General features: G+C 42.4%; 1 protein-coding gene across 7 annotated transcripts in view; it reads right to left on the bottom strand.

The window, feature by feature from the left end:
* CSPP1 (centrosome and spindle pole associated protein 1) overlaps window positions 1-27,047 on the bottom strand; it is a 1,229,219-nt gene that overhangs the window by 1,150,474 nt on the left and 51,698 nt on the right. For all 7 annotated transcript variants that reach the window (XM_078687197.1, XM_078687198.1, XM_078687199.1 and 4 more), the window contains exon 4: window positions 7,203-7,306. In XM_078687197.1, coding sequence (XP_078543323.1) covers window positions 7,203-7,306 — 104 coding nt within the window. The remainder of the gene's footprint in view (window positions 1-7,202; window positions 7,307-27,047) is intronic.

The following is a 27,047-nucleotide window of genomic DNA, read 5'->3' on the forward strand; positions in this document are numbered from 1 at the left end:
AACGCAGCTGAATCTGACTTTAACGATGAATCTATCAGGAATCTTATACATAAAGAAATGAGATATTGCATGTTCTCTACTCTTTCCCAGGTCATGTCCTCCAAGAGATCATTCCCTCCCGGAAGGGATGACTTTAATAACGACGACCTTGAGGATGAGAACGCAGAAATAAGGGGTAAGAGGCACAAAAAAACTAATAATATTGATTTCACCCCAGAGAGCACAGGAGGTCTTAGCACCTCGAATTCCACGGGAGGTAAATTCACCTCACTTGCCTCAGGTGTCCTTAGCGGCACAAAAGTTCTGGGTGTCCCCCGCGACACATATTACCAAAGTGCTCAAAATGATACCAATGATGATCTCAATGATGATGCCTCAGATATTCAAGATGAATATATCCTTGATCTGGATGATAATGACCAAGATTTTGACTCACTTCTCTTTGGTGGCGATGCTCCGTCGTCCTCTAAAGATAGTATTTTAGACCCCTTAGGGGTAGAAATGTTTTCCCCTCTTAATATTAAACATCATAGAAGTTCCGAATGGACCCCCCCATGACCACATTTGTAAGTTTATCACTAAGTGGATCAGAAACCCTTTGGAGAGGGAAACTCGAAATCTTCTGAGAGCCGAATGCTCCAGACCCTCTATAGAGGGTAAAGTTTGCCAAACCCCAAATCTCGATCCTGAGCTAATTACTTATCTATTTAAGCTCGGCAGGGACCCTCGTAAAGGACTGGAAAGATCCTTAAAAATATGCCAAGATAAGGTTTTAGACATCTTGGGTCCCTTAACTAAAATTATTGAGGCAGCAGAGGAAAGCTACCTCAACGACTCCCCTCTTGATACCCTTTCAATTCGTGGTTGGAGTCAAAGAGCTCTAGTCTTGTTGGGCAATGCTAATGCAGGGCACAACTCTGAGAGGAGAAGAGTGGTTTTAACCAGTATTAGCCCTAAACTAAACAATTTGGCGGACAAAGAACCTTCTCTTAATCCCAAAGGTCTTCTCTTTGGTGAAGACTTAATAAAAAGTCTTGGTAAATATGTTAGTACCTTTACCGCCTTGGATAAGGCTCATCAAAACATGAAAAAGGTTTTCAATTCTAACAACCTTTTTGGAAGGGCCGGAAGAAGGGGCCAATCTTTTGGCCGCTTCAACCGACGGCCCTTTTCTAGATCTAGGGGTTATGGCGGAAGAGGATATCAACCCCCCAGCCAACCTCCATTCTATCCCCCGAGAGGAAGAGGATTTCGTTCCAGAGGTTTCAGAGCGAGAGGAGCTCCTACCGACGCCAACCCTCAAAGTGAGTATTCCTTCCACTCCCCTTTCTTCGAGTCCAAGAGTGGGAGGCAGACTGAAATTCTTTTTCCACAATTGGAAATTTATCACACAAGATCCCTGGGTTCTAGATACTGTAGTTGGTTTCCATGTGGATTTCTTTCAAAACCCAGTTCAGAACTCAATTCCGAAGGCAATTCCACTTACTTTGGATCAAGAGAAAATAATAGAGGAAGAAATTTCCTCAATGCTCCAAAAAGGTGCCATCATAGAAGTCCCCATGGAATTTCTGAAGTTTGTAAGCACTCTTTTTCTCGTAGAAAAGAAGGACAAAGGTTGGAGACCCGTTATAAATCTCAGGGAACTCAACAAATACCTTGTTTACAGACATTTCAAGATGGAGGGAATCCATCTTCTCAGGGACCTCTTATTAGAAGGGGACTGGTTAGTCAAACTGGATTTGAAAGATGCCTACTTTACCATCCCCATGGCCAAAGTTCATCAACCTTTACTTAAATTCATCTGGAAGAACCGCCTTTACCAATTCCAGGCCCTTCCTTTCGGCCTCTCCTCAGCCGCTTGGTGTTTCACCAAGGTGATGAGGGCAGTCACCTCATCTCTGAGAGAAAAAGGTATTCGTCTTATCATTTATCTAGACGACATCCTTATACTGTCTCAAGATTACGATCAGATCATTCAAGATCTCAAAACTGTTGTGGACCTTCTAGAAAGTTTGGGTTTTATCATAAACAAGGAAAAATCCATTCTTTCCCCTTCCAAAACGATGGAAGTCCTCGGTTTCACGGTAGACACCAAAAATTGTCTTCTTCTTCCTCAAAAGAAAATTTCAAAAATAAGGAAAGAGATAAAACACGTCCTGAAACAATGAAATCTCCCTTTGAGAGAACTAGCCCGACTCTTAGGCCTTCTCTCTTCTTCCATTCAGGCTATCTTTCCGGGCCCCTTAAATTATCGAGCCCTTCAAAGAATAAAGGCAAAAGCTCTCAGATCTGGTCTCTGGTACGGAGACCACGTTTCTCTAAACCAGGAAGCTGTCTCAGAACTGAACTGGTGGTTAGACAACTTGGACGCATGGAATGGCAGGGCGATCTTTGGTTCAGCTCCAGATTTTATTTTAGAATCAGACGCGAGCCTTCATGGCTGGGGTGCTGGTCTCCAAGATCAAAACACTGGTGGAATCTGGTCTCAAGAAGAATCCTTTCTACACATCAATTACCTGGAATTGACCGCAGGGATCTATGCTCTAATGAATTTCAGGCACTCTCTTCAAGGCAGATCAGTAATTCTGAAAATGGACAACATGTCCGCTGTTGCCTATATAAACCGCTTGGGTGGCACCAAATCGGAGGACCTATCAAACCTGGCCAAGAAACTTTGGATTTTCTGCCTGGAACACAAGATCTCTCTCAGAGCAGAATATCTTCCGGGAAAATCCAACCTCTGTGCAGATTGGAATTCGAGGTTCCTCATAGATTACAGCGATTGGAAACTCAACTCTTCTGTCTTCAATTCCCTCAATCACTTCTGGGGTCCTTTCCAAATAGACCTTTTTGTCAGCAGACTGACCTTCCAACTGAAAAATTATTACAGCTGGATGCCCGATCCGGGTGCTCTAGCGGTGAACGCCTTTCTCCAATCTTGGGAAGGGATCATCGGTTATGCCTTCCCTCCGTTTGCAATGATCCAGAGAGTACTTCAAAAGGTGAGACAAGAGCGCTCTTCAATAATTCTGATAACTCTATTTTGGCCGTCCCAGGCATGGTTTCCCACTACTCTGGAACTAACTTACAATCTCCCATTCCTGATTCCTTCACCTTTAGACCTCCTTACAGACGTAGACGGTCGAATTCACCCTCTCGTTCAGATGGGGAATTTGAGCCTTCTTGCCTGGAAGGTGTCAGGAGATCTAAGCTTCTGCTCTCCTCGGAGAATCTTGGGCCCCCAGTACACATTACCGGTACAACAACATCTGGAAGATATTGTTACATTGGTGCTTGGAGAGGCACCTGGATCCCGTGGAAGCACCTATCGTTTATATAGTTAATTTTCTGGGAGAACAATTTGATAGAGGTCTGAGTTACAGATCTATCAACTGTTATAGGTCTGCCATTTCTGCTGGTCATTCCCTTGTCAACAATAAGACGGTAGATAAAAATCCTATTATATGTAGAATTCTTAAAAGTATAAGGATCAGGAGACCTCCTAAGCCAAGATATCAATCTCTTTGGGATGTTAAATTAGTTCTTGACCTTTTCTGTTCCTGGCCTGAGAACTCTCTTTTGAGTATAAAGAACCTCTCTTTAAAATTGGCAACTCTTCTTTGTTTAATATCATGTCGAAGAGTTTCTGATGTTAAGGCTCTTGACATTTCATTTAGGAGCTATGATATGTTTGGGGTCAAATTTGATTTACATAGGAGAACCAAAACTATGTCTGATAGTATTTTTTACCCACGTTTTGACATGTGTAATAAACTTTGTGTTGTTCACTGCATGAAAGAATATGATTTAAGAATGAATTCTCTTCGTCCTCAGGGCGTTGATCAATTACTTATCTCCTTTGTTAAACCTCATAAAGGTATTTCTTCCAGTTCTATAGCAAGATGGGTTAAAATTATTATGGGCCTTGCCGGCATCAATCTGGATCTTTTTAAACCACATTCCATTAGAGGTGCTATGGCAAGTAAGTCTTTCTGGTGTGGTGGTAAGTTAGAAGACATTCTTAAATCTGCTGATTGGTCAAATTCTAGGACATTTGCTCATCATTATTGCAAACGTATTACTCATATGTCTGATGTTGTTTTACATGACTACCAACAAGCATAATGGTAGCCTCCGGTCTTGTAATGAAATTGCGATTCTCCTATTAACATGACCAGAGAATCTGGATTTCATTAAAGACACGGAGGCTAACATTATCCCTCCCACCCATTCCTTGGGTGGTTGTATTTAATTTCATATCTATTGCACTTGTATTTTATTCTCATGTTATACTTGTTCTATCCTTTTTACAGGATTTATATTTGATTACTCTATGATTTACTGCAAAAAAAAAAAATTGTTGTCTTATTCTTCATATTTCTGAATTCATTTATACCTTTTTTCTTTTCAGACAACCTCTCGTGAATTTACCTTATGGCTCCTGTTCTACATCCTTTGGATTTGCTTCCTGCTGTTCGAATTTTGAAGTTCTTAGTTTCTCTTTCTTCATTCAAGTTGTACTTCGTGGATGCTCATTGGACTTGTCCTTTCTTTGATCCACATTTAAAAGAGCCTGATTGCCTGGTTACTACTACTATTGTTTCATCTGTTTTGTTCTAGTATAGAACTTTTACTTTATGACATATGCGGCTGCTTGGTCCTGCATTAAAAGTTATAAGCATAATGTTAGCCTACGTGTCTTTAATGAAATCCAGATTCTCTGGTCATGTTAATAGGAGAATCGCAATTGTTTAAACAAGATTGTGGGGGAACTGAAACTAAAATGTAATCATCAAAATCGTATATCAATAAACGCCGGCCCCAGGAATACACAGTCGCGTAGGTATCATTGGTGAGACTCATTACTAAGGTCCCAAATTTTAACTACCTTGGTATTATAATTGGCTCTAATTTTAACTGGGAAAGGCTTTTATCACAGAATGTTTCCAAAATTGCAGGGGCTTTGGAAGCTATTTTTAAATTTTCTTACGAAACTTGGCCATAAACACATCAAATAATGGATCTCTTTGTACAACACCAAATGTCTCTCTTTGAGAACGTATGGGGCAAGTGTTTGAGGTTATGTTGGACCCAGGGTGTCTGCAGGTTAACGCAAATACATTTCTTGACAGACTGCTCGCAGTTCCTAAGAGTAATGGCAGTTTTATAACTCATTCGGAAGCTGGACTTCTGTATATAGGTAATAAAATTAAAGTTGCCCCTCTCTTATTGTGGTTGACGAAAAGGCACTCAACTCAGATATATTCTAGCCAGGTTTTAGCAAAGTGTATTAAATTGGACCATTGGGACTCCATCTCTTGGCTTACATATATCAAGAAACCTTTACCGAACTTGGTGTCCCAAATTTATTTTACTCCCCAAACACTATTGACAATAAATCCAGAGCGACAGTAAAATCTTTTTTTGTAACCATAGAATAACTATAAGAAACAAAAATTCAGGCGATGGACCCGGTTAGGCGAAATGTAGAGATTATGACCGTTGAAGGGAATCTAAACTTATTTGCTATGGGTGACCAAAACTGAACACAGATTTGATCTTATTCATTTTAGACTGTGCACTGTACACTTTTTGGCAGTTTTACTGCCACAGAGAACAAGGTTTTCCTCATTAACTTGCTGTCCCTGCGACAATATTAGTCAGCAATCCCTTATTCATTTTATGGTATTTTTGTGTTTTTAGAACATACTTAGTGTCCAGTTTTTATGGCCAATTTTTGTTCGAATAACCTAAGAACTTGCAGGCTTATGTCATGCAGTTCTTGGTTATATCTGGCAAGCATTGAGAATTGGGAGATAATTCATAGTTCTATTAAAAAACTCTTCTATCATTTTTCCTTTACTTTTATGAGATTAGTTAAGCTGGAATGTTTCTGTTTTGGGGTAAGGGAAGTTACGTACAAAAAGTTTTTATAGTGTAATACTCTTGGAAAACCAGTTTCTGTATCAATGTGTTAATCTTTCTGTGACAACAAAATCAGCACTTTCATGTACCAATAGCACAATTGTGCATTGTTTGTCTGTCTTTTTAATGCTTTATTAGCCAAATAGAAGCATTCGACTGACAGACTACTGGTACAATATCAATAAAAAGAATTACAAATAAATATATCCACATTGTGAAACAAAAACAGCACACATTCAGTAGTCTGTTTGTCTAGTATCACAGAGTTTCATACAATCCATTCACAAAATAGCGAGTATGGTAAAAATTATCCTTTTTACTGTTCACATAATAGTGGGATAACACTTTAAAAAAGAAATAATGTTTGCAATGGAATTGTGTGATCATTTTAACAGGCGGTCCTTTTGAAGGGTAATGCACATGGATGACTTCCTGTTTTATCAAGCATAACTGTCAAAAAATAGATGCATGTTACAAAATTAGAATAAAAGAGTCTAGTAGAGCATGTATTCTCAAGAGAAGATGTCTGCTGCCATAAGTAAATGTGCATAAGTGAGGAAAATTGTGAAACTGCCCCAGAGCAGAAGGGAAAGTGGAAGAACTAGTTCTGAAAAGAAAGACCATACATGCATCCAGAGAGCGAGATAAAACTTACAGGCTTGCTAAGAGCATTCTTGCAGGACATATTAAACGTTTCTTGCACATTTTCAAAAAGGATCAGTGCCAAGGTAACTTCTTCAACGAAAAGAAATGTATTTTGAAAGGAGGAAGGTCACATTAGTTACCTAATGGGGCAGGGCAAGGAGGTAATTTTGGACTTGTAGGTGTCCAAGAGGATCTAAAAACAGGGGTGATGAGTTGTGCTTGTGGCATGGTCGCCACTTGTGTTTTTTTGGCATCTGTGGTAGCTTTCTGCTACATCTCCATCAATCTGCTGCCATAATCCTATGAGTAAAGGCAAAGGGACTGATATTGGAATATAGAAATTATTATTTGGGTGGCTGCGAAGAGAAGGTTTGGCAGGTTATTTAATCCATTAAACTGGAAAAGTGTTTTCAAATAGTGCATTTCAGTCAGTTTAGAACCAATAATGCCTGCCCCGGTTTGCAGGTCCTCTTGGACACATACAAGTCCAATATTCCATCGTGCATGTTTATAGAATAACATATTTTATGAACAATCTAGAATCTCCCATTTCAGGTTCCTAAAATACACTCTTATTTTACAGAAGGACCACCAAATAAGCTGAACATAATTCAGATTTGAAATTAACATACCTGATTAAGATACTTTCTGTAATCTTGACGAAGTTCTTCCTTCAGTTTATGCTTTTTTCTTTCATATTCTTCACCAAGAGGCAGGCTCACACAGAAATCCTCCTCTGTAAAAGTGTAAACTGTCATTAATTGCACTGAATAAAAATAAATGTTTATGGTTCAGGTCACTGTAATTAACTTAAAGTATAAAACCATATGACCAACAGGTATACAGAGAAAAACAATAGAGATCTGGCTGTTAAAGGGCTTCTCCTAAGATCCTCTTCTTCTCAGCCTCTAGAGAACATGGTAAAGAGCATGTTAAGCACTCCTTGATCTTCCCTCATAGGCTTCTAACTATAAGATTTTCATCACAGTTCATAAAGTCACCTTTGTGAAAATACTACTATCAAAAGTGAGTTGATAACAAAGTTTATTTAGACAATAGTCTATAAACCATACATAGAGCAATGGATTACACAGTGATAAAAAAAATATATATATATATATTTAAAACCACAATTCATTTTACACATTTACAACACTTGTAAAACCATAGCATAAAATTGAGAAACAATGTACTTTTTAATCTCTCCCGCCCTCCTTTGCTACCTCCATTATATATTCTCTTGTTGCTTTCAGAAATTTCCCCAATGCAAGTGTAATATCCAAAAAGACATTTCTGTAAGGAGGTCAATGGCATCTGCACGGGAGGTCACCTCATATTTTAAAAAAATTGGACGTAAAAAGGCTTTCCGAATTGCTAAAATCCATGTACAATCGAACAATATATGTAAAATATCATTTCTTACTCCTAGGCCACATTTACAGGTTCCGTCCGGGTGGATCAGGGCCATTCTTATTTTTCTTTCAATCTTCCATGGATTTAGGCCCACCCGAGCCTTCAAGATTTCGTGTCTTAGCCATCTATTGGGCAGTAAATCCAAATATGGGAACCGGACCTCCTTTTCCCATTCATTCTTTACCCAATTCACTGATTTTTTTAACCTCAGATAGTCCATGTCTTGTGATCTGGAAAATTCAAGCCCTTTGCCTCTAAGCATTTTTTAGTGCAGACTATGTTCCACAATGGTGGAGAGAGGCTCAATTTCAAGCGCGCGGCTACCGTCTGGAGAGTTTTCTTCACATCTCGCGCCCAGCGTAAGCTGCTCGCTTGAATTTCCTCTCTACACCAAATCGATACCTTCTCTTCACCACCAGACTCCTGTCGGTTCCAAAATCTTATTAAGGACGTTTGAGTCTTTAAATCCCATGATGTCAAACCCACCTCCATTCTGATAGCTTGAATCATGGAGCTATTTGGTAAGGCCAACAACATTTTCAAAATTTTACCTTCTTCCCGGTCCCACCCTCTTTTACCACTCAGGTAAAGCACCTCTGCCCCATAAAGCACTTGTGGGGGGATCATCACTTCAAATGCCTTTAAAAGCGGTCTGTGTGACATGTCACCGTAATCTTTGTTGAATTTTTTCAGACCACAGACCGAGGAATAAGCCTTAGCCGTTTGTGCCTCCACTTGGGTATTCCACTTTAGTGTGCTATTAAACCAGAGGCCTAAAGATTTGTATTCACCTACTACGTCTAGTTTATCCTGTCCTAAAAACCAATTAAAATTATTTACCCTCTTTCCAAAGCATAGTATCTTAGTTTTTTCCATATTTACAGTTAAAAACTTTTTATCACAATATTCTTTAAAAACATTTAATTTCCTTTGGAGGCCCATTTCGGTTTCATCCAAGATCACAAGGTCATCGGCATATAAAAGGCATGACACTTTATTACAATTCATACGTTGACTCGCACTTCTTTCAACTTCTAAGGCTGCGGGGAGATCTGCCAAGAAAATTGAAAAAAGCAAGGGTGCCAGAACGCACCCTTGTCTCAAACCGTTCCTTACTGGGATGTTATGTGTTAGTGAGCCCTTTGTGTCTTTAATGACCTGGGCCCAATTGCCACTATGTAAATCTTTTAAGATGTTTAAAATACCCTGTGGCATACCATAATTTTCTAATACTTCCCAGAGGCTATTTCGGTCCACTGTGTCGAACGCCGCCCGGAAATCGACGAAACAGCAAAATAATTTGCCATTTTGTTCCATCGATTTCCTAGCCAATGCCCACAGTGCAAAACTATGATCTATCGTCGAGTGGCCTTCTTTGAAGCCACCTTGTTCGACGGGGACGATAGACCTATGTTCCACCCAAACTTTTAGCTTTCCAAGGATTATTTTAGAAAAAAAAAGGTCACCTATATCCAATAGGTTTATTAGTCTATAATTCTTCGCAGCATATACATCCCCTTTCTTATGTAGTGGTCTTATTATGGCTCCCTTCCAGTTTGGAGGCATAATCCCTTGATCTAAAATTAAGGCAAACATTTTCGCAAAGAATTCCGTCCACCAGGTCTGGTTTGAGTTTAGTATCAGGGCTGGTAAATTATCTGGGCCTGGTTAGATTTAGAGTCCTTACTATCTTATGGACATTTATTATTGAGCATTCCTGTTTTAGGTCCTCTACTAGGCCTTTCCAGTCCCCTGGTACCTAGTTTCCAGTCCCGCTCCCAGGGGCGTATAATTGCTCTATGTATTCTGCCCACACCTCTTCTTTCACTACGCAAGACATAGGAGCAACCAAGTGTCCCGTTGCTGACTGGATTAGCTTCCAGAACTGCCGTGTGTTCTTGGTTTCGATTGCTGCTAATAGCTTGCTCCAACACATTTCTTTATAGGATCTTTTAGCCTTGCGAATTAGGGCGATATAATCTCTTTTTATTTTTACTAGGTTATCCGCCCTCGATTTCTCAAATTTTTTTCCGTAGGCTACGTTCTTCTCTCCTAACTTCTCTTTTCTTTAATAAGCAGTCCAGGTTAAACCAGGATCCTTGCTTTGCTTGTGCCCTTCCATTGTTCTTATTGGTGCTTTCACCATGCCTTAATTCTACACTTATGCTTTTCACTACTGGAGTTATTTTCTCAGCGTACCAACATAAATTCTGTACGTGTAAGAATGTAGTCGATTCTCGAGGAGGTGCCATGGGCCACCGAGAGGTGCGTATACTGTCTGAGGTGTGGTTTATGTGTCCTCCATAGATCAAGTAAGCCCAGAGCCTGCGTAAAGTCCCTGAGGTGGTGTATCCCCTCCCCACCCAGTGAGGGTGATGACCTATCTAAGTCTCTGGCTATCACATCATTCATGTCCCCACCCAACACCAATGTCCCCGGAGGCAGTGCCAGTAATACTTTCCCCACATCCGGTAGGGTGGACACGTGTAGCTTCGGAGGTATGTAGAGTGAGCAGAAGTTCAGAGGGCGACCCTCCCACTGCGCAGACAGCGCCGCATAACGACCCAGGGAATCAGACCAGCTGCGTCCCAGAACCAATGGCAATGAATTTTTAATAAGGATGCCTACACCCCTGGAGACTGTCGTAAAGCCCGAGTGCGCGCGCCGTGTGTAGCCGAACCTATCCAGGGCCTTTCAGTGATTCCCAAGCAGATGCGTCTCCTGTAGGAGGACGACGTCCGGAGCATGCCTGCGAAGGTATTGTAGGACGACCGTCCGCTTAATTTTATTTTGCAGGCCGTTCACATTCCAGGATAAGATGTCTATGTGTTGCGTTCTAGGTGCGTGAGTGCCTGCCATATCTTCTGCCATAGCTTCCTGAGGAAAAACCATCCCTTCCCTCCTTCCCCCCCCACCCCGTGATTGTGTCGATGGAAATAGAACCTTGACAGAATACCACAAAGAAAAAATAGGCAACATAACCAAACCCCCCGTTTCCCCCTCAACTGCCCCCCACCCTGCTACCCTGCCACTCCGGTCAACCGCGCCGGGCATCCCCAATAAGCAGAGCGCCTGTAGCCCTAGTAACGATAACCTTAGGGGTGAGTGGTGCAACCAAGTCCATCCTCCGGGGTTCTCCCCCCCAAACCCCCTCAACATACAATAAACAATGCAGCGAACGTCATCGCCAGAGTCAATGGTCCATATTTGGTGAGCAACCCCACCGTAGAATGGGCAACGCCCCCCCTGCCATGGCGAGCGCGAGCAGCCGGCCCAGGATTACCAATCCAGCCGATATCGAGCAGCGTAGTGTAGTGTAGTTCCTATAGTCCCAATAGGCTCTGCGCATTGGAATAATATATTCAGCAGTGTAGACGTAGGACTGACGTTAACTAGGTCTCTACTGACTATATTAGACTTAAGTTTTTGCCAGCTAGCTCAGAGGTCACTAGAAACTTTCTCGAATAAGCGAGGAGGAGTTTAACCTCCCTGGATAGCCAAGAAGGGATTTAGTTTCTGACAACCATAAAACATGACAACTTTGCTCTCCCTGATTAAGAGTATATCTCTAGAGTCGTGTGAAAACAAAATACAGCTATTTCACTCAGTCAAAGGTGCGTACTTAGTTTCACCAGATTGCAGAGAAAAGAGAGACGGGCGTTTTCAATAAAGGTATTATTTATTGAGCAGTCTCCTTCCTCATGCAAGAGAAATGAATTGCTACAATTGCAATACTTATAGTAAAATAAAGTGCGTACAGTAAAAGCAGGATTATAAAATAATACTGTAAAAGCATTGATATGGTTTCTTAGCCATATGATACTTTAAAATAGATAAAATATATACATACATATATACATTGGCTAATCGTACTCAACTGGTGCTTCTAAATACGCCTACCCCGGTGTACTTGACCTAAGCCTAATACGTGGGAGGGAGTAAGTAAGTAGCAGTTTAAGTTAAGTTTGTTTTGCCAAGAATCTGACTCAAGAATTCTCTGTAAGGGTTTAGTCAGTTCCGTACCTGGGTAATAGAAAGCAGGAGGTCTGGTATCTCTCTCTCTCAGGACTCGATATCCCAGCAACCCGCAAGGGTAGGCTGGAAACGCCGGAGCTGGATTTCTCGGCAAGAGAAAAGACAGCGTCTTTCTCAGCGCGTCAAAAGGGAGGGGCAGCGTCCGTGGGCTCTCGCATCAGCTGGGCTCTCGGAAGTAGATAGCTGCTCTGCTCCAGATTCACCACCGTGTGTTTGCTTAAGGCAGCGTTGGTATATTTATACCGGAAAGGTGCCGGGTTTTGACGTAAGGTTGGACATAAGACGTCAATAAAGATGTCACTAAGAACTGGCCGTTCTTACAGTGCTTTACAGGAGTTCTAGGACGAAATCAAAACAATAGCAAGGGGGATTTCCCAGGTTGCTGGAGGCTTGGTTTTGTTTAGAGAACTCGGTGTGCTTACTAGGGGGCCGGAGAAGTAGCCTTGCTTAATGTGACAGCATGTGCTACGACTGAATTATGGATATGATTATTATGCCGTTGTATGGATATTCTTGATTATAGCCGGACAAGGGCATGAAATAGGAATATCGATTCAGGTTTCCTAGATAACACACTACACCCACTCCACGAATTAATGTCCATCATTACTAAAACTAAGCAATAGTAAACATAAAAGGTGCACGTGTATCTCAACCCACCCCAAAATACATTTTTGCATTTGAAATGGTGTATGCGAAATACATGAAATTGATTATAGGTACTGTACGCGTTTCAAGCAGTGTAATCATTCATTAAAAAAGGATGCATATATATATCAGCATGAATGATTTGCGAAATGTACACATGAAATGGCTCTTAATACAGAAAAAAGGTGCGAGACCATTCCATCACATATAAATACAGTTGCTGTAAATGTGCTAGAGGCTGACGTGATATATTGTCTTTAGAGTTCCTAAAATAGAAGCTCTGTTCTCTAAGAATAGTTCTACTTTAAGCAGAGTACAAGTGCCATAAAAAGGTAAATATTTTGGAATCGGGAAAAAAAATAATTTCGTTTTCAGGGGAGAGAGAAAAAAATATAGTTCCAAATATTTTCAGTAGCTTTTGTTTTTCAAAGCTGAAGGCCGAATTCAGAGTTCAGGGAACGCTGTGTGCTTGTTTGCTTTAAAGTTATTCTTTCTGTTCAGGGGAGAACATCATTTCAGACAGACTTTCAAAAAAGCAGTTTACCGCTTCAGGTGAAAGTTCGACCAAGTTGGAAAATGCCGCAACTGTGCAGTCGTGAGAATGATTGCTATCATCGATGTATTGATCAGCATTGCTCACAGAAGGTCGTACCTGGTTGATGCTGCTCTCAGCTTGCACTTCACAACCCTTTAATCGCAGTGGTGAAGTTTCCACGAATGCCGTCATCAGGATAGGTAACCGCTGGGGACAACACGATGCATGAGCCGTTACAGGACTTAGCAAAGTATCTGTAACCAATGGTACTTCTGATTGTAGTGTAAGACAGACGTCCAACACGCATTCTTCTCCGCACAGCATACATCGAAGCACAGGTAAGATACAATTCTGCCAGATGGGTCTGAATGAAAGAAACCAGGTCATATTCAGATCTCTTAGCCGGGCTAATCCAAGGACGTTAGTTATGCGGTCCCGATAGCATATAGCTAGGATCGTTTCTTCCATTGTTGCAGGAGTCTTGTCTGCGTTTTGGCTTGCCATAACAAAGCAGGAGAATCAAAAATAAAATGCCTGCTACGAGTCCCAACAGGAGTGGTAGGCCACCAAAGACAGAATGGACAAAATTAGGAAAAATGCCCAGAACTGTTGTGAAGGGTGTTAACAGTCCCGAAAAAATTGTCTTAAATACATGTTGGACATCTCCAGTATCGGACATATTTAGGATTTGGCTTAACATTTCTGCGAAATGTAGGGGGCAATTTGCTGATAAAAGGCTATGTATCTCTGCCGTTGTCCTTGCAACTTGCAGATCATACGTTTCTTTTGATGACGTCAAGGGCACAGTCGTCTGTAGAAGAACAGACTTCATTCTGCTTAAAGTATCAATTCGAATAGAAGAAATATTCAAAATGGGCCAAATTTTTCCCTCCCTGAGTGTTGTTCGGATACAATACTTGCATACAACAAGTGACCATGGAAGAAACGCTTACTACATAAGCTTTTCCTGGCACCAAGACACAACATCTGTGGTCCACTATTAGAATGTAGCTCCCGTTAGAAAGCCGTCTAAAAAATGGCTCTATTCGAGTTGCATGTGTGCCATGCTGGTGGCATGAAAGGTTATTTGAAGTCCCCTCACAGGCCCCATGTAGGTTTATACCCTGACACAGAAGTATACCACTTAGTGACCTTTTACAATTATCACCACTAAGAAATACACTCTGTCCTTTTTCACTATAACATGTGTGTGTGTAAGGTAATGTCCATGATGACTTAATGTATTCTTTACCCAACCTTTCATACTGGCCTGCTCGTATATACTCTTGGCAGTATTTAAATTGGAAAGTAGTTATCGCAATAGTTATGATTCCGTGTATTATCCATTCAATGACAGGTCGTTCTGACATTGTCAATGGTAATCTCTCAAGTTTTTCAATGCTCAGAATTGTATATTCCGCTCCTTTTTGTGCCAAGCTGATTTGTGTATCAGTAAGGTTAAAGATAGAGAAGAATGACGTTGTGTTGATTAAACGCCAAGGAACGTAGCCTGAACGCAGATTTTGTAACGTCCAGCCAAGCTGTACAATAGAACCTAGTTGGGACTGACCGTGTTGTAACATTAGTAAGTCCTGTTCTATTATATCAATTGCAGATGATACAATACTGTCCAGTGAATATATTCTGGAAGACAGAGTCATTAACCCATTGTCCACAACAGAAAGTGATTTTTCCAAATTAATACGGTCAATTTCTCGTATTTTTTCTGCTGTTTCAATTTGTGTTTCTTTCCAAGCTTCGTTGTATGCTGCATATATACTGGCCGCTATGAAACGTTTTTGACGCTGTTTGCGTGGTCCCATTATGAAATCACGCAAGTCAGCACCTTCTTTAAGTAAAGTCAAGTGTTGCTTAATTTCTGCCAGTGTGGATGTCTGTAGCCATTCGAGGCAGAGTTTTCCTACACTGTATGTTGTAACTATCCCTGGATGTCTCTGGGAGTATCTAGGGTCTGGCCTGGTCAATTTGAACCCCTGTATTTTGTTCAGGAATCTATCTTGACAGTTATTTGTGTCTGTGGGCCAGATCAACCATTTCTTCCAATCAGGATGTGTTCTGTCTTGGTTAAAAATATGGGATACGTCTATCTCAACATCTATAGTGCTATTACTGTCAGGTGTTGGTTTTGGAATAGACGGTTTATTTAGTTTTTTAATTTTGGCTAGGCCAAGACAGGTTGTCTGTTGAATGGTATCATTCAAGAATATAATTTGTTATGGGACCATGCAGGCTCTAAATAATGATTCTATACCTTGGACCTGCCAATCTTTGGTACCCCAGATGGTTTTTGTTTCAATATTGTTTTTGCAAAAATCAAAACCAAATGTAGTCATTTTTTCAAAAAATGTTTCTGAATAGATTAATTTAGTGTTTGTCAGCATGGTTTTCATTCCTGTCTTATTTAACAGTTTGAAATAAAACGTTTCTGCATCACTTGTGTTAAACCCTGAGAAGTATGGGAATTTATCCCCAAAAAATTTTGAACTGCCTTTTGGTGGAGTTGCACAATGTTCCCATTGATTATAATTAAAAACATTTCTAGGTTGAGCAGATTTATGCAAATAATGGTTAGCATAGTGATTGTAGCAGTACATCTGTTCATAATTTGATGAACCCTGTAAATAATCATGTTCTGTACATTTTGCTGACATAACTAAATCTGACATCATATCCTTAATACTTTCAAAGTCCCAATCATCAGAGAATGTGCTCGGTTTTACAAAGTCACTTAATGAAACCTTGAATTGATGTGGATACTTCAAGAGCTCGACTGGGCCATAAATTTCATAATCTGTTTTGTCCCAAGCTACCCCACCGGGTATTGGATTGGCTGTGAAATTTACTGATGATAGTTCTCTTTTCTCAATGTGGGATGACTTGTGTGGCTTTAGGACCAAGTTGATGTTCTGACTTGCTGTGTCCATTGTACTATATTTTCCCTCAATGAAATGTCCCAAGCACAGTACCATGATGAGCCAAAGCAGGAGGAAAAGTACACCTAGCACAAACCAAAATTCAATCCATGGAGAAATCAGATAGGTTTCTTTGAGTTGATGAAAGAGTTATTTTGCTTTGTCTTTAAAAGTCTTTGTTTCTGTTGGCTGTTCCTCAGGTTCGCTTGGATCCTCAGAAAAGTCATCGAAATTGATGAAGTAGCCTGATGCAGTTCTGTCAATTGTTTGAATTGCTCCAGGATTTTCATTTGCTTTTAGAATTTTCTTTGTTTCATTAGCATAGTCTGAGGCTACATCGTTGTAGACAGGTGTTTCTTGACGAGCTGTTGCAATTTGGGTTTTAAGAGGCATAAGTTCCATGGCTTTGTTGCATAGTCCTTGTTCATTCACTGTAGCTTTATCAAATGTGATTAGTCTCTCAGTTTGAACCTCTTGTTTTGTAGCAAACTTTGGCGTTCTGCTATTTCTTGGGAGTCCATTTGGCCTACTACTTATTATTGGCCACATGATTGTGGTTTAACCAGGTCGATGGATACAACTCGGTTCTCCTTTTTACCAGCAAGGGGCGGTAGTACAACTGATCTTGTTCCGATGACAGCTAAGACAGGTACTGCTTTTCTGTAAGAAGGCCCAAATTCCTTCTTCACCGCGATCTTCTCTCTGACCAGATACCCAATCTTTGGAATCCAGACAGGCCTTACTGGGACAGGTGGTTTCTCTTCAGTGGCTGTTGGCTGGTGTTTTAGCTTTACGTTGCTCAGGTCTTTTATTGTTTCATTTAAGTCCTGTAAAATAGCCAAAAGATCTTTGATATCAAAGCATTTTCCTTCTACCACTGAAGTCTGACTATCAAGGTCCTGGATATGCATTCTAGTCCCGAACAATAGTTCATACGGACTGAAACCTTTTAGAGAATTTCTTGGCAGATTGTTAAGACTACGTTGGACACTTGTTAAATGTTTGACCCACCCATCACCCATACCTAATACCTTTGCCGTTATAGACTGCTTTATGTCTCGGTTATTTCTTTCCACAATCCCGTTTCCCTCAGGATGGAAGGGACAAGAATACCGCAATGCAATGCCCATGCTGGTCATGGCCCCCTTATAAGCTCGAGAGCTAAAAGCAGGACCCTGGTCAGAATGTAGCATGCCAATTGCGTATGTGTCGATATAGACTCGCAAATCTTTTATAACATTTCTGGCGTCAGCCGAGCGCTGGTGTCTACATTTTAAGTGAATCTAGTCTTAAATAATATACATTGGGACGCATGTTTCCTGTTTAATCATGCGTATAGATCGCCTTATGCTTTCTATTAGGTGTTCTGGCACTATGTCGGCCGGTTTGCCACTGCGATCTCTGTTGCAGTTTTCACAATTTTTTACAAATTTGTGATTATCCACGCTCATACCCGGCCACCAGTATTCTGATTGTAATTCTGTCAGAAATTCTTTGATCATCTGATGCCTTAGACCTAATCCCATGTGTGTTTCTTGTATTAAGAAGATTCTCCTGTTTGTGTTTGGAATCACTCTATCCCCCACTCCAGGGATTCGAGCAAAAGGAACGGAGTTTGCATCGATTATGTATGTATAATTGAGTGGATAATTCACGGGTAGTGCTGCACAGTCGCCTTTTGAAGACGTTTTTACCGCCAGCATGGTTTCCCCGTCTATGTATTTTTCTGAACGCTTTTTGTGGCTACGGAAGCCGGCTTAGTTGCTTCCGCTGTGGCTGTTTCAGCCAATGAATTCCCTGCAGCGTGAACGCCATCACGCTGATGACTCAGTGTATGGATCACGTGAGTCTTTTGTAGTTCTTTTTTCAAAAGAACTACTTGTTCCCAAAGCGATTTTTGCTTAATTGTGGCACCTGTGTCATCTTTGTAACCGTTTTGAACCCATTTCTGCAAGTCTTCATTGTATGATTTGACGCAGGAATGCGAATCGCACACTATTAGTGTCGGGAATTCGCGTTCGGCAATGTCGAGCGCCATATTTAAAGCTATTAATTCGGTTTGTTGACCTGAATTGTCTTTTACAGATTGTGACATTGTTACCAGTGGCATCAATTTACGTCCGCGCCACCGGCATTTGACAACCTCGCACGTAGCGTTATAAGCTTGTTTTCCCCAAACTGAGGGTTCTGCATAACTGTTTGTGTATATTACGCAGGCGTAAAGTTGTATGGGCAGAATGTCATCAGGCAGAGGATATTCTTTTTCATATGTTAGATATTTCATTTTTTTCATTTCCGGGTCAAAATAGTATTTCACTTTTTCTGTAGCAAGAGAATTTTCCCATTGTATCCATTTTGGATCTAATGCCACGGTAGTTAAATTACATGGGCTTGTCAATGCCTCGAAGGCTGATTCTGCTGTTAAAACAGTAATCCGTCTGCCTTGGGCTTGGGCACTTTCTTTTGCAACAGCTGTTTGAACCGCATTTACAACAAATTGATTGTGGGCTAGGTGCACAGCAATATTTAGTTCAAAAAATTGTAACAGTCAGGTGGACTAGTTTTGAAAGTTTGGGTGCTCCAACAGGTGGAGTTACCGTCCAAATACGCTGGATTAATGAAGCAAGTTGCGCACAAACAACTGTGAGTGCGTCCCTGTGAATTGGGCACACCGTGTGGGTTAGTCTGCGAAGACTGACTCCAAGAACATGTTTAAATAAAGTTCAATAGTTTCATTGATGATTTGTTTTTTATTATTTCATACATTTCTCAATTCATCTCATGTATTCACAATAACCCAAATTAGATTCTCCAAAAACAAATGTAATTGCTCCAATGCATTTCGGGCTGTGCCCTTTGTCAAGGAGCTCTGCAAATGAAAATGAAACACTTTAATATGCGCTAGTGAATGCAAAACGCTTCCAAATGTTAACAATCACATTGCATGAATAACTGTTTTCAAAACCCATTTCGGTAGATAACGGATTTAACCTGTGTATAGGCATGTACAGTCTATTACATCAATTCAGTCCTAGTAGTGAGCAAATTTCACGTCATGTCTGATGGTGTAACATGGCCATGTAGTACAAACAAATGCGGGAAAAAGGGAAAAAAGTAAGCACATACCGAAGTTTCTCTCTGCCGGAATGTTAGAATCTGTCGGAAAAAAACGAGTGATTAAAAAAGGTGTCTCGGTGGTGCTAGAACGTTACCGCCCTGTTGTGAAAATAAACTTACTTCATGGCGAAGTTGAAGTTTCCTGGCAATTCGTGGACTCTGGGAACACGGTCAACCGGGTTTGTCCTGGTGAGCGTTTGGGTTACGTGAGTGTGGAAGTTTGACCTAAGTCGTAAACAGGTGGGCGGGGGTTGCAAAAAGTAAGTGAAAACGGACTAAGCGTGTGGGACCGATTTGGCGGCCATGTTTGTGCAGGAAAAACTAAGACTGTCATGAATGTAGAAAAAGGACTGATGTTGTGATTAGTATCAAAACAATAACGTGGAATGATTTAGAGGTATTACATTATCAATCAAAACCACAGTTTTAGCAATGTGTCAATTCAGGCGGCGGGTCATCATAGGTAACAGCTGTATTCGATACGATCGTTAAGGCCAAAAGACTTTAGTGATTGAAGGCGATAGATCCAAGATGTTTCTCGTTTCAATAAAGTTTTGTTGTTGTCTTTTTCTTCACTTTTTTCTACCACTTCAAGGACCATGAATTTGAGCTGTGCTATACTGTGTCTTTGTTCTTTGAAATGCATGGCTATGCTTGAGTGTTCGTTATTAGTTCGGATGTTTGACTTGTGTTCATTAAGTCTTATTTTGACTTTCCTTTCTGTTTTTCCGATATAAATTTTTCCGCAAGGGCATTTCAACAAGTAAATTAAGTTCATGGAATCGCATGTTGCATTAACGTTGACTTTAACATTGTTTCCCTTCATAGGATGACTGATGGTGTTTCCCTTAATTACATTATTGCAATTGTTGCAATTATGACAAGGACGTGTTCCGTGGTACATGATTTGTTCTTTGGAATCCTTAGATAGTATCTCTTTTAGGTTGGGTGCCCTGGTGTAGGCAAAAATTGGAGGATTGACAAATAGATCCTTGAAATCAGGTTCAGTGGAGAGTAGACGCCAATGTTTCAAAATTATTTTTTTTAATTGGTTGCTTTGAGTCGAGTGTTGTGACACTATTACCATCCGGTTATCATCTTTCTTGTTGGCTCTGGTCAGAGCTTCCTTGCGGTTGATGGAGTTAACTCTTTCTTTGGCTTCTGTAATGATTTCTTGAGGGTACCCTCTGTTTAGGAACCTGGTTTCTAATTCGTTGATTCTGATGTTGTAGGTGTTGAAATCTGACGTGATTCGTTTAATGCGCAGCATTTGGCTGTATGGGAGATACCTTTTTAAGGAATTCTGGTGAAAGCTGGTGTAATGCAACATGTTGTTGCGGTCGGTGTCTTTCCTGTATCGATCAGTTGAGATATTTCCTTCTGTTAATTCGACAGACACATCCAAGAAACTTATGATATGATCACTAATTGTCCAGGTCAGTTGTATCCTGTCATCTTTGGTGTTCAATCCCTAAGGGCTGTTTCTAATGTTTCTCTCGTGTTTTTCCAAATAAAGAACAGGTCGTCAATATAACGAACAAAAAGTTTGAGATTGTCCTTCCAGATGTTTTGATCATAGATAAGACACTTTTCGAACTCTGCCATGTACATGTTGGCGTAGGTCGGTGCGGCACAATTGCCCATAGACATGCCCGATAGTTGTGCGTACCAGTGTTGGTCGTAGGAAAAGTAACTGTGATATAATGTGTATATCATCAATTCCATTAGAAATGTTTGTAGGTTCGTTGGAATGTCGCTGTGCAAGATTGATTTTTCCACGGCTTCGATCCCTCCGCCGTGTGGAATCGATGTGTACAGACTCCTTACATCCGCTGTGCATGAGATCAATTTTTCTCCTTCAGTTATTTTGATTTCAGATAGCTTAGCTAGAAACTCCGTTGTGTCTTTTATGTAGCTTCTTTGATTTTTTACCAATGGTTGTAAGTGCCGATCTAGGAATTTGCCTACTGGTTCATGGATGGAACCCCTGGTCGAGACCGCATTTACAACATTTTCCGCAAGACTGAATGTTTTTTCATCTTGTGAGTACAAGTGTGATTTGTACGCTATTGGTACCTTTTTCTCCCTCATTAGAGGTCAGGTACGTGAATCCGCATCTTCCTGGGATGGCTCGGATTACAAGGTTGCGTGTGTGATCGCCAGTTTGCAATTTTGTTTTAGCTAACATGTCTGTTTGCAATGATCTCAAAATTTCTGTGTTATTTTTGAGTCCAATTGATTGGTTTAAAATCTGGTCTTATTAGTTCGTAGAGAGGTTTAACCCTCTCTGCATAATTTAGAATGTAAGTTCTTCCGAAATTCAGGAAACCTAGAATTGATTGTAAGTTTTTCAGCGTTTTTGGTGCTTGGATTACAGCGCATTTTTCTAAGAAATTGTCTGCCAGGCTTTTGCCTTAACTTGATAATTCATATCCTAAAAACAGGACAGTTAGATGGGCAATTCGTGACTTTTTAAAGTTGAATTTGTAACCCTCTGCTGCGAACCCAAGTATTATGGTGTTCACTCTTTTCAAGTGAGTATCCAAGTCATCATCTGTTAGATAGATGTCATCGACATAAGATAATGCCTCATCATCATACAGTTGTAGTAACTCTGTTACTCTTGCTGAGAATAATCCTGGACTGTTCTTGAACCCCTCTGGGATTCGACAGAATTTTTTCTGCGAGCCCATTATTGAGAAAGCGGTCAAATACCTGCTTTCAGGTGCAATGTTTTGACAAAAGAATCCATTAGAGATGTCTAATGTTGTTTTGTATTTTTTGCGCACGATGTTATTCATTAGTGCTGCACTATGTGAGTTTTGTACCGCAAAAGTTTTGCAACATGAGTTTAGGTGACTGTAGTCCAAAACTAGACGATATGAATCGTCTGGCTTGGAGACAGGAAACAAAGGATTGTTCATTTGTGAGGTGCATGTTTCATTCACCCGTGGTATTCAAGTTGATCTAAAATCTCCCTGACCTGTTTTTTAGCTTCTTGCTTAATTGGATACTGCCTTTGTGCAGTTGGTTGACATTTTAACTGGATTTTGTGAGGAGGAGAGTCCTCATCCCATCCTACATGATTTTTATATAATGCAGGAGCTTGGGCTACTGCCCACTTTCTTGCAAGTGTATATTTTTTATGAATTGGAATGTGATTTGAGAAAGCAGGCATAATCATTTCTTCGCCATGAGGGCACTCCCTGACAAACTCTGGTGGCCAGTCTTTTTCAGCTAAAAGGATGTCATAGCCTTTGGAAAGGTTATCCCAAAATAGACCCCTTACTTTCCTAGTCTTATCTCCCTCAATACGTAATGTTATCTCGTATATTTTATGAGGTTTGCTAACTCTGGTATCTGCAGTTTCCACCTGAATGTATTCATTCGTGTCCACTGTCTCCAGATGATTCATCAGGATCTTGCGAGCTAAGGTCACTTCTGCTGCGCTGTCTAGCACTGTCTGGGCCCACTCTCCGTTTTTCAGCTGTGTCCTCAGTATCCTCGGCATGTTTGACTATTTTAATGCTGGCTACCTTCTTTCTTGGAAATTGTAATTTTTTACTTTGATGAGCAGGTTCTTTGTCTTTGGACTTGACGTGCTCTTCCCTTTGTTCTGACCGTCCTCTTCTTTCCGATTTCTGCGCGGAAGTCTGAAAAGATCGAGAGGGACGTGTATCAATATCTTGATATCTATCAGGTTTCTTTAGATTATCCCTATTTCTAAGGTTGTATCTTTTCTCAGACTTGTGTCCTTGGTCCGGAGATCTTTCTCTCCGCCGAGGAGACCTTCCTCTAGACTGGAATCTTTTTTCTTTGGGAGTGGATTGTTTATTTCCATCCCAGCTCTTTTTTGGAGTGTTTAAATTATTTTTAATAAATATTTTTTCAGGATTTTCAGTTAGTTGGGGTTTTACTGGTTTCCCACTGTAATGGGGTAGGGGCATGCACGGGAGAATGGTGGAACCCAAACCTTGTTGAATGTGCGTCTCCCCCTTCTCCTCAGACTAATGAATGGGAGGACGTGTACAGCGGACGGAACGACGAGGGAGAAGAGAGCGGCGCCTTTAATTGGGCGTTTACAAAGGAGAACGAAAAGACAGCCCAGGATGACGTCAGCCGCGCTGGATTAGGTAAAGGCCAGGAAGTGATGTATACGGGGTGTGTTAGCACCCCGGAGAGGAAGGCGGAAGGCGAAGGAGCGAACGAACAGAAGAAGAGGAGACCGACTACCAGAAAGAAGAACGCGGAAGGGACGGAGGGTCCGAAACCAGAGGAGAGCCAGGAGGCCACCGACCCCACGAACCGCCGTGCCACACTCCCGAGGGAGGAGTGTGGCTAACACAGGTACGGCGGCGTTGGGCGACCTGGGTCGGGAAACGAAGCGCTAGGGAGTAGCGTTGTGCCTATCCTTGTGCGTTACTACCCCTTGTCATTTCCCTACCATTCTGTGTTCCCTGCCCTCTGTACCCTTCCCTTACTTTGTTGTTGCACCGAGCACTGTACATAGTTAGAGACTTACAGCACTGGGTTCACCCTCACTCCCCCCCCGGTCCCTCTGGGGCACACCATAAAGAGGTCTGTGAACTAACGGCTTCCCTCTCTTCTTGGTCTTTTCCATGGCCCGGAGTCTGCTGTATCCGCTGTAAAGAACCATCCCCGACATCAGTGGAGATAGAAGAAGACCCTCGCCACGGACTCCCACACCTTTGCCCGAGAGACACTAACCTTTAGGAACAGAAAGACGCTTATGTCATACCCAAAAAGAACTATAAAAATAAAACCTTCATTAACTCCCAATACTGGTGTCACGGTCATCCCTGTTCCCACGCCCACACTGGTGTCAGAAGTGGGATCCACCCCAACCGAAACGACCGTGGCAATGGAACAAGTGATTCAGACCCTGATAGAGGGCCAACAAAAGCTGGAATGGGCGATAAGCCAACAGATCAGCACAGCAGACGCTGACCGGGACTTGTTCCGTACGTCAATGTCACAACAATTGGACACAATACACAAGGTGGCGCAAGCTCCCAGCTCTGCATCCCCGCTGGACAGAAGACCGGTCGGACCACACCCATCGGGAGTGTCGTTACAGAAGTATGTCGTAGGAGAAGACCCAGACGCGTTCCTGGTGAACTTCGAACGTGCGGCCAGGGCGTGCGGTTGGCCTGAAGAGAAATGGCCCTTCTTCCTAGCCCCCCTGCTCACCGGAGAGGCACAGACCGCCTACCAGGTGGCAAACCACTCCGGTACATCCTCCTATGCCGACATAAAAGCGGTGATACTGGATCACCTAGGAATGGACGCAGAAGCGTACAGGCTCCGTTTCCGAAGGGAGAAAGGCATAGCGGGGGAGAACCCGAAAACCATGTATCTAAGGGTGAAGATGGCCTCCGAGAAATGGCTACGGCCCGACAGTAGAAGTAAGGAGGAGGTTATGTCCAGCATCATCCTCGAACAGTTCATGGAGGTCCTGCCCTACGGGACACAGAGATGGCTGAGACAACACCCGGGGCTGACAGCAGCCCAAGCCATAGAAATGGCAGCCAACTATACCAGGGCAGCACCCCGTACGTTTCCTTGAGAAACAGAAAAAGGAGGCAAAGCCACACCGTCTCCGCCAAAACCAGAGAAAAAGAAAGTCAATCCCGAACCAATGAAGCCACGTCCATACAAGCCTGAAGCCCCTTTGATGAAAGGACCCCAGTGCTTCGAGTGCGGAGAATGGGGCCACATAGCCACAATGTGCCCGCAACGAAGAACAACGGACGAACCCATGGAGGTCGGCTACATTCCAAAAGCAGTGATGTATACGGCGGAAATGGGTCCATCATTCTATGTGAGGGTACGTGTAAACAAGACTCAAGTGAAAGCTTTACTGGATTCCGGATGCAGGCAGTCAGTCGTCCAGGAACGACTCTTACGTCCCAGCCAGATAGGCCTCGAGGGTACCGTACACATTCGGTGTGTCCACGGAGATGTGAAGCCTTATCCCATGGCCCGTATAACCCTGCACCCGATAGGTAGGGATCCATGTTCAGTCAAGGTAGGAGTGGTCAAGTCCTTACCCGAAGAATTGATCATAGGCGTTGATAACCCGGATTTCTTGGCGATGTTTAAGAGGGAACTGAAAGAACACCCTGTAGGGACTTATCTGTCCATAGAACCCTGGGTGTTAGACAAGGGGTTCAAGTTCGCACAGGCCAACGATCCCTCCCTCCTAAACGCATGGGAGGCGGGCCATGTATCTCAGACCACCCCGACCCAAGGATACCCCAGATTCAGCATATCCAATGACCTCCTATACCGGGAAAGCAAAACAGGAGAACCCACCCAGCTTGTGGTGCCCAAGGACTTTAGGGAGCAGATCCTCTTCTACGCCCATACCCACCTCACTGCGGGGCATAGCGGGGCCGAGAAAACGACCCAAAACATATTGAGACTCTTTTATTGGCCAGGCATATACAAAGAGGCAGAGACCTATTGTAAGCAATGTGAAATATGCCAGAAGAGAAACCTAACCCGGCCCCCAGCAGTCCCACTACAACCCCTACCCATTATTGGTAACCCATGGGAGAGGGTAGGGATGGACCTGATTGGTCCCTTACCACGCACATCCAGAGGACATACATACGCCTTAGTGGTGGTGGATTACAATACACGATTCCCGGAGGCCTTCGCCCTGAGTGCCCCAACCACAAAGAACGTAGCAGACAAACTGGTAGAGCTGTTCTCCAGGGTGGGGTTTCCCCGCGAGATCCTAACGGATCAAGGGACTCCATTTGTGTCTCGGATGATGGGAGAGGTTTGTAAGATGCTAGACCTCCACCACATACGGACGTCCGCCTATCATCCGCAAACGGATGGCCTCGTAGAGAGATACAACCGGACGTTAAAGACGACCCTAAAGAAATTGTTAACCAACTAAACCAAGGACTGGGATAGGGTATTGCCTCTTGCCCTCTACGTGGTGAGAGCACAAGTACAGAGCAGTTTGGGGTTCTCACCGTTCGAGCTCCTGTACGGCCGACAACCTTGGTCTCTGCTAGAGATAACCAGGGAAGCCTGGGAGAGGGAGGAGGCCGCCGAACAGAGAACCCTGCTGGACTACACTCAACAGTTGAGATCCAGACTAGGGAAACTGAGGGATTTGGCATACTCAAACCTTGAGAAATCCCAAAACGCCCAAAAACGGTATTATGACAGAGGAAAGAAAAGGAGAACCCTGTTGATCGGGGATTGGGCCCTGGTGTTACTACCAACATCCTCCCACAAAATCAGGAGCGAATGGAAGGGGCCTTACAAAGTGATAGAGACCATCGGGCACACAACATACAGGCTACAAATGACACCCACGAGGAGACAAACCTTCCATATTAATCTCCTCAAGAAATGGATAGGACAGCCCCCTCGACAGGTCAATCTTGTCCTGCCTTCCGGTAGCGCTGGGTCGACCTTGGAGCATCTACCGGTGAATCATGAGTTGACCAAGACAGAAAGAAAGGAGTTACACGACACCCTAGACCCTTTCTCCACGATATTCTCAGACACCCCAGGCCGTACTCATTTGGCGGAACACCGCATTCACACAAAAGAAGGACAGGTGGTGAAGCAGAGGGCCTATCGCATCCCAGCAGCGAAAAGGGCTGACGTGAGAAAAGAGGTGCAGGAAATGCTAAGGTTGGGAGTCATAAGGCCGTCGAACAGCAACTGGGCATCCCCTATAGTCCTGGTCCCAAAACCAGACGGGTCTACCCGTTTTTGCATGGACTTCAGAGCCCTAAACGCGGTGT

Source organism: Lissotriton helveticus, chromosome 4_1, assembly GCF_964261635.1.
Source record: "Lissotriton helveticus chromosome 4_1, aLisHel1.1, whole genome shotgun sequence".
NCBI lineage: Eukaryota > Metazoa > Chordata > Amphibia > Caudata > Salamandridae > Lissotriton > Lissotriton helveticus.